Below are 8889 nucleotides of genomic sequence, written 5' to 3' on the forward strand. Positions count from 1 at the left end.
TGCATATATATATATATATATATATATATATATATATATATATATATATATATATATATATATATATATATATATATATATATGCCTGATTTGAACAAAAACAAAGAGAGATTAGATAACATAGAGGCGGTCCTACGGGGGAGTGGATGTCTTCCAGCAGCAGGACGGAGCAGCGTTCACACTGGAGGAGCGTCAGGGCGCGCTGCATGATCTTCCTGACGATCTTCTCCAAGTCGGTCTGCTCCTCAAACAGATCATTGACCACCTCCAACAGAGCCTGACGAGAGAACAATGTATGGCCATCACACAAACACCACAATGAGACAGACAGACAGAAAGATAGACAGACAGACAGACAGACAGACCAATCGATAGATAGATAGATAGATAGATAGATAGATAGATAGATAGATAGATAGATAGATAGATAGATAGATAGATAGATAGATAGAGACAGACAAGTAGATAGATTATTTTGTTCAGAGAAGGACATTCTTTTCTTTCCCAAGGCAGGAGCATGTTACACAGAAAACAGCAGATACAACACGGTACACAAACAGCAGCATCCTTTAACACAGCATCACACCTGAATACAGAACGAAAAGCACATCGACAGACACACACACTGCAGAAGCATTGACATCCTGTATGCCACAGCACAGCACCCGGTCATTATATTATATAGTTTTATAACATTGTATTTTGTTGTAACATTATGATCGTCACTGAATGTGTTGTCTGTGTCAGAGGGGAAAAGCCTTCGGGACATGATGTTATGGAGAATATGCCGGAAGAATTTTGAAAAGCTGAATTAAATGAAGTGAGTTACAGTCGTGACTAACAGCACAACTTGCTGATTGAAATATTGATTAGAATTAATAGTGGAATCTGAGGGTGCTCCTGTCCAATTAAAGAGAAATTACAGTAACTATTTGCTCTTAAATCTCCATACGACTGATCATACACAAACGTGTAGCGTGCCTGTGGGTGTACTACTACAAACAATACACAGCGTCGGACCTCTCACCCTGCTCCGCTCGTACTCCTTGCGAGACTCGGAAAACAGCTTGGCATTGGAGATCGATATTCCGCAGAACGGTAGATACATCTGCAACACCTGAGAAAGCAGAGTAAAAGCAACTAAACTGGACTGGTGGAGAGTGTTTGTTATCTGTTGAGTTTCGCTACAGATCAGAGTGGTGAACCAGGGGTCACAGGATGCAGGGTGATGCAGAGGCATGATGGCCCACCTCTCAACTCAAAACTGTATGTACACCCCACATAGCATCCGGATGTGGGCCACTTCAGGCAGTGATGCAGCATCGATGGTCTTCTGGCCCTGACAAAATGGATGTGAGCCTGAAGTGGCCCACGTGTGTAACAGCAAATATGGCCTAAATATGCCAAATCAAACGTGGGCCTTTTTTGGAAAGATACGGTGCTCTTGGCAACATGTGATCTGGATGTGACCCTGAAGTGGCCTGTGTGGTAAATGGTGAATATGGCCGAAATATCACAAAACAAATATGGGCCACCTTTGGCAAATATTTGGTACATGCAGCATTGCTGTGGCTTGGTTCTGGCCCAGATCTGGCAAACAGGAGCAGACTGCCCAAATACCATCATTCCAAGCAATATGTGGGCTGGATGAAAGCGGCGGGTGTGGGATGGGTCCGGGCCACAGCAATGTTGCGATCTGGGATTGATGAGCCAAAACATTATGACCAGGTGAACTGAATAACGTTAATCATCTCCAAATCAGGATCAATTTATTGTTATCTCATTCATGTACTTGCATACACAAAAAAGACAAAATTTCGTTTCTCCTAGCCCGCAGCAGTGCAACGCAAAAGACAAAAACACATACCCAAAAACGACACCATCAAAAATATACAAAACCAGAGAGAACAAAGCTACACAAACAGTCAACAACACAGTCCAGCCCGTTCAGTAAATTTGTAATACAATTCAAAAATGTCACTTGTCAAAGAGATCGAAGGCCAGCCAGGATGACTGTCGGAACTACCGGTCTGCATGGGCTAGCAGTTAGCTTAGCCTGCCCCGCTTCCGCGTCCTGTCTGACCGCCCTCGGTGTTTCCTCTCCGGGCACAGCTCCGGTCAGGGCCGTGGTCTTTGGGCCCACAGGACGCAGCAGACCAGGCTCCCTCAGCAGATCCAGCACCAGCTCTCCCAGCCAGACACCTTCAACACACCTCCCCACACTGCACAATCGACGCTAGGCGAGGCCGCCGCTAGACCGCCCTCAGTGTCATCTGGCGTTATCGGAACTGCCGGTCTGCATGGGCTAGCAGTTAGCTTAGCCTTCCCCGCTCTCCCAGCCGATCCAACACCAGCTCTCCCAGCCATCAAACGAAATCGAAACAAGGGCACATGTCAAGGTCTGGGTAGATTAGATGGTAAGCGAACAGTCAGTTCTCGTAGTCAACGTGTTGGATACGGGAGAAGTGGGCAGGAGTAAAGACCCGAGCGACTATGACAAGGGCCAGAATATTCTGGCCAGACAACTGGGTCAGAGCATCTATGAAGCAGCAAGGCTTGTCAGGTGCTCCGGGTCAGCTGTGATGAGTACCTACAGAAGGTGGTCCGATGAGGGACCAACCACAAACTGGCAACAGGGTGCTGGGCACCCAAGGCTCATCAATGCACGAGGTCAACGAAGGCTATCCTGTCTGGTCCGAACCGACAGAAGACCTACTGAGGCACAAGTCACAGAAAAGTTTAATGACGGTTACGGGAGGAATGTGTCACAACACACAGCGCACCGCGCCCTGCCGCGTACGGAGCCGCATAGCCGCAGACCAGTCAGAGTGCCCACGATGACCCCTGTCAACTACAATGGGGACGCGAACATCAGAACTGGACCCTGGAGCAGTGGAAGAAGGTTGCCTGGTCAGATGAGTCCCATTTTCTTTTAGATCACGTGGATGGCCGTGTACGTGTGCGCTGTCTACCTGGGGAGGTTATGGTACCAGGATGCACTGTGGGAAGACGACACGTAGGTAGAGAGAGTGTGATGGTCTGGGCAATGTTCTGCTGGGAAACCCTGGGTCCGGCCATTCATGTGGACGTCAATTTGACGCGTGCCACCCCTACACAGGTACACCCCTTCATGGCAGTGGTATTCCCTGGTGGCAGTGGCCTCTTTCAGCAGGGTAACGCGCCCCGCCACACTGCACACAGTGTTCAGGAATGATTTGAGGACCACGATGACGTGTCTAAGGTGTTGCCCTGGCCCCCGAATTCTCCACATCTCAATCTGATTCAGCATCTCTGTGGGATGTGCTGGACCGACCAGTGGGATCCATGAAGGCTCCACCACGCAGCTTACAGGACTTGAAGGATCTGCTGCGAATGTTTGTTGCCAGATACCACAGGACACCTTCAGGGGTCTTATAGAGTCCATGCCTCGGCAGGTTGGCGCTATTTTAGCGGCACACGGAGGACCAACAGCATATTAGGCAGGTGGTCATAATGTTTTGGCTCATCACATATATATATATATATATATATGTGTGTGTGCGTGTGTGTGTGTGTGTGTGTGTGTGTGTGTGTGTGTGTGTGTGTGTGTGTGAAGCATAGCTTCACATTCAAAATAGTTGTTTGAGGCGCTTGTGTTGGAGGACATGAGGAGGAGGGATAGAAGTTCCTCGACTTCATTCTGCCACCTTGTGGACATGTTGAGACTGCGACTACACGCAGCAGCTGATCTAAAAAGCCCTTAACAGGATTTGTGAGGATTTGAAACAGAAAGTTAGAAGACTCGGAACAGGAAGACTTTCTCCTTGAGACAGAGAGCAGCTCCACCAAAACCGCTGTCTTCAATCACACAGGTGCAACATCTACCGAAGGTTTAACGTTGCAGGAACACCTAAATATTGAATATTAACGCCATCTGCAAATTTATTCTTGATGCAATGACAATTCAAACCCGTTACCTTTAAAAAAAAACCCTCTTCACAACTACTATTGCCAATACCGAAGGAAATGACTGCAAAGACTTTTCCTGGGTGAATGTCTGTGGAGACACTTCTTCGTTGGAGGGGGGGGGGTGTACCCCCACCCCAAAAGAGAAAAAGAAACGTACCTTCTCGTCATCCTCGGTGAAGGGAGTGCCCGTGGGGTTTTTGTTAATGGCCTGAACGACACCTATGACCTCTCCATCACTGTTGCAGATAGCCATACAGAGGATGGACTGGGTCTTATAGCCTGTCAGCTTGTCTATCTCGTCACTGAAGCGGTGGTCCTGGAGATATGGGCATGCGTCATTAATAAGAGCAGGCTTGCATGCACTCACGCACGCACGCACGCACGCACGCACACACACACACAGTACAGAGCAGTGTAGTTATTGTAGAAGTAACTCATTCTTCCCAGTGAGAACACCAGCAATAGACCCCGAGACGTGTAGTAAGATAAATGTTATGGTTATGACCATGGGCTATTATCCACTTCAGCTGGGTTGCGAGGGGTGACCAGCAATAAAAGCACATTCAACTGGGCACTTATTGTTGAGTGTAATTATAGTTTCTCATATAAAAATCACATATTGTACACCCTAACCCCTACCTTTTTCCCCCCCTCTTCTGCACGCCTATGAGTTTTTCCCACTATAACCTGGAAAACAACGGTCCTGTCAGTGGCACACATCTACGTTTAGTGCGGTAATGGACCTCAGGGGGACCTGCATGTTGTTTTTGCCGCTAAAGCTGCCCAGGGCCACAATATAACGAGCTGCAGCGCAGCTGGTGAGGTATAGAAGGCAAGGCCTATGTGGGTGTCTGCAAGAATTATGTGTATTGCTGAGGGAATCTTTTGTATTGACGTAATTGGCCGAGGGTCCGCTTCATCTCTTGGCGTGGCTGGGTGCTCATGACGCACGGAAGTCCCAGGGTAAGGCAGAGATGCCGTCCCTGGACCACTGCACAACCCTTTTCCTCAGTTTCAGCTCTGTAGCGAATTCAGGGGGCAGCCGGGAATCCGCCGCAGCCGGGACGCGAACCCGGGTCTCCCGCACCACGGGCGACTACGTTAACCAGTCGACTAAAGGGTCCGACCTGTTAGCCAACCGGCTAGCGAGTCTACTCATTCATGATCGTTACAGCTTTTTATTCTGCACTAACGGGGCTTTTAATGTGGACCGGGCTCACCAAGGCCGGATCTGGAGGGTGGCCTCCACCCTCGTTAAATACCTGGCCACCCATGTTTCCACTCCACCTTCTAAAGCGAAAGAATTAAATAATAGTGTAACGTGCATGGATATGTAGACACGTTGGTCCTTGACTAACGGGTCGGAGGCTTTAGTCGACTGGTTAACGTTGTCGCTTGAGGTGTGGGAGAAACCGGTTCGCGTCCCCGCTGTGGCGACGGTCTCCCAGACTGCCCCCGAGTTCGCTACAATATAAAACAACGATTATATGCGGATTTTGTTAAGTGCTCCTATCACATTACCACAAGTCCTTCATCACAACCTTACTGGTCTCGGATCATCACTCCTGGGAGGCTTATATAATATTTATGTAATATTTCAGGGCTGCACCGTTGAACTGTCTGCACACACCCTGACGACCGCCGAGTGAGCGACAAGGGAGGCGGAAAAGGAGGCTGGAGCACAATATTGCCATGTCTCCGTGACTTCAAATAAGGCTCCTATTCCGTTATTTTCAAATAGTCAAATTTGCGTTACTTTACCAGACGGTGCCTCCTCCTCCTCCTCCTCCTGATATGTAGGCTGTAACTGTGTTGTACAGAATAAACTCCACATTTGAAGAACAAGTAGAGTGCACCCCCCACCCCCTACCCCCCCACACACACACAAACACCCCACTGGGAGGGCCACTGGCCCCTCTCTGGCCACCCCAGGCGCCACTTTTACCTCGTACGCGTTTGGGATATTTACGGTCTCTCCGTGCTCCGCCACATAGCCTATGATGCCCTTTCCCCACGGAACCTGCACCTCGTTCGAGTCGACGGTGCCGGAGGAGGGTCGCACCGTGGTGCCGGAGTGCACGTCGAAAAACTTGGACACCAGAGTCCTCTTGTGCGCCGGTCCCTCGACTAGGAACAGCGAGCACCTGTCCGCGTCCACCAGGATGCACACGTTGATCAGGATCTTGTAGCTCAGGTTGGTGAGGTCCAGGTCGTTGGAGATGTCCTTCACCAGCTCCAGGAAGAACTCCCTCTCGTTGGTCTCCTTCAGCCGGTACTTGTAGTCGATGGCGCTCGACGCGTACTGCGGCACGTTGACCCGGGACTCCAGCAGGTCGCTGAGGATGTGCGCCGTGGTCGGCGGAAGGGAGCTGGCTTTGCGCAGGAGCGCGCGCCGCCTCATGCTGGACTGGGAGTCGTACTCGCTGAGGCTCACGTGCTCGTCGTAGGTCCGGTGCGCCGTCGTGGCTTTGGACCGGGCGAACTTCCGGCGCATCTCAACGTGGGACGAGCGGCGCCGGAGTCCGTCCGGGTTGCTGGGCCACAGAGGGTCCCAGGGCACGCCGCGCTTCTCCTCCGCCGTCGGCGCTTTGGACGGCCGGTGCTCCTTCAACCACCTGCTGACCGCCTCGCATTTCCCCTTGCGGAGGAGGTACTCCTCGAACAGGTCCGGGTGGCAGTCCAGGAACGCCTCAACGTCCGAGAAGTCAAACGTTGTCATGGTGGAAAGCTGCTGAGGGAGAAGAGGCGATCGGCGTCAGGGGATGTCGGGAACGGGACTTGTTTTGGGTGCCGGTGCGCTCCGAGACGCTCAGAGAAGTGACGCCCCCGAACCAGTGGAGTCCCTCATTCCGCGTCGGAGCCGATCCATCGCCCTCTTCCCTCACACCCCGGGGAGAGAAATGGATGAAGGGATCTGGTTCTGTTGAATCCGGGCTGATGACGGTGGAGAGACGGGCTGTAAGCTGTCAATCAAGTGAGACTGAGCGATGGCCCGAGAGATTACTGCTCAATAGGAAAGATGAGAAAACCCGCCTATATACTTATACATATTATATATATATATATATATATATATATATATATATATATATATATATATGTTCTCCCAAGAAACTGAATAAAACGAAGCCCTGAAGGTCTGGCTGCTCTCGCGCTTTACACACTGTACCACTGGAGATGCTCTCTGGAGGGCTCCGATCCCGCGCCAATAAGAAACGGATGCTGCGGTTCCATTTATACCGCGTGCGCGCGAGCCACAATTTCCTGAATGAACTGTGCAGTCACGCGCTTGTTGCAAACACGAGCCACACACACAGGAGCTGGAAGCTGTATTTCCTCTGGAAGAGACGGACGCTGAGGGCGCGCAGGGGATTCTGCAGTCCAGCAAGCCCCTCCGGAGCAACACAACACCCCACGGAACACAACCGCCGTCCCTCGGCGGCTCACTGTTGTGTGTTCTGCTCTGAAATGTATTTTGTGTACACACACACACACTCACACACACAGACACCCCACACACACACTCACACACGCGCGCGCACACCCACCCGCACGCACGCACACACTCAACACACCCACGCACGCACGCTGTATCAGGGCTATGCACTTGTGTTATTTTGTAGCACTTTAGATCATTAAATATAAATTAGCTGTTCTTCAAACGTGTATGTAAATATATAGTTCTCTAAGACGTTTGAGTCTATCTGTTACATGTATCTCTTAGAGATGGATGGATGGATGGATGGATGAATGGATGGATGGATGGATGAATGGAGATTTGTATGACGGCATCTCTGAATGTCTTGGCATGTGAATAACTAAACAACCCAAGGCCACTTGGCTCCAAGTTACCACTCACATAACTGAGGAGAGAGAGAGAGAGAGAGAGAGAGAGAGGAGAGAGAGAGAGAGAGAGAGAGAGAGAGAGAGGAGAGAGAGAGAGAGCATTAAAAACATTAAAAACCGCACACAAAAAGAGTAGATACGGTTCAACACAACACCCCCCTCCCCCCCTCCCTCGCTCTCTCTGTCTATTCAGTTAACTTTACAAAGTGCCCTCAAGGCTCTCTGCCGGGGGGGGGGGTTCAGAGGGAGGTGTCTGAAGGGAAGCAAGTGTTCGACATGATCACACGCCCGGATACACTGTCATGTAGACACATCTCACCTCCATCTCTCTTTTCTCCTGTACACACGCACGCACACACATCCTGACTACACACACATCAGTTATTCCCCAGCCCGGTGTGCTCCGGGTCCACGGGTGCTGCTCGAAGCTCAAAGAAAAACTCTAAGCAAGAAGAACGTTCACGTCTCCGCAGTCCGCACCGGAAATCAAGGCGCTGACGTGGGGACGCAAATGGACAATTCCCACGCTGTAAAAGATGAGATAATCAGCGTCTTCCACTGCCGTCGGCAGTAAAGAGGAAGTCATGAATACATTTTCCAGACTCGGCCCGTCTTTACAGTTAATGAACGAGACAGTTTGGACAACTCGCAGTCACGCCGGTGTGGTTTGTGTTCGCGGGCCCCTGCAGGACTTTCAGCGTGATGCGGTTTGGTGCCAAGTCGGTTTGGTGCCAAGTGAGCGAGTCAAGCGCGGCAGCGGCGTATTAACAAGCAGGGAGCGCACACTTTTCATGCCGGGAGCGCCCGGTCCGCCGGGGCGGGGCCAGGCGGGGCGGGGTAATTGGTTCCGGGTACTGCTGCTTGATGTAACTTGGGGTGTCTTACTGAGACTTTGGACGAGGGTCTCACGAGAATCCCGATCGAAAGGCAAACGCAGCGCATCGGTGTTGGAGGGCTAAAGCGCGAGTTATACTTTCCGCGTCCGCGAGTACGCAAGGGTCTGCGGGGATCCGCGTGACGTAAATTTCGTCATCAGAGGGCGTGCGCGTAGGGTCAGCGCGGACATCCGCTTACCTCCGATTTTTTTGTGTCCGC

General features: G+C 50.9%; 1 protein-coding gene across 1 annotated transcript in view; it reads right to left on the reverse strand.

The window, feature by feature from the left end:
- pde11al (phosphodiesterase 11a, like) overlaps window positions 1-6667 on the reverse strand; it is a 32976-nt gene extending 26309 nt beyond the window's left edge. The window contains exons 1-4 of the mRNA XM_056287018.1: window positions 5894-6667; window positions 4106-4264; window positions 1028-1117; window positions 137-277 (exon numbers count right to left, since the gene is read on the reverse strand). Of these exons, the coding sequence (XP_056142993.1) occupies window positions 137-277; window positions 1028-1117; window positions 4106-4264; window positions 5894-6667 (1164 nt within the window). The remainder of the gene's footprint in view (window positions 1-136; window positions 278-1027; window positions 1118-4105; window positions 4265-5893) is intronic.
- Window positions 6668-8889: the final 2222 nt, after the last annotated feature.

The sequence above is a fragment of the Lampris incognitus genome, chromosome 9, assembly GCF_029633865.1.
Source record: "Lampris incognitus isolate fLamInc1 chromosome 9, fLamInc1.hap2, whole genome shotgun sequence".
Taxonomy (NCBI): domain Eukaryota; kingdom Metazoa; phylum Chordata; class Actinopteri; order Lampriformes; family Lampridae; genus Lampris; species Lampris incognitus.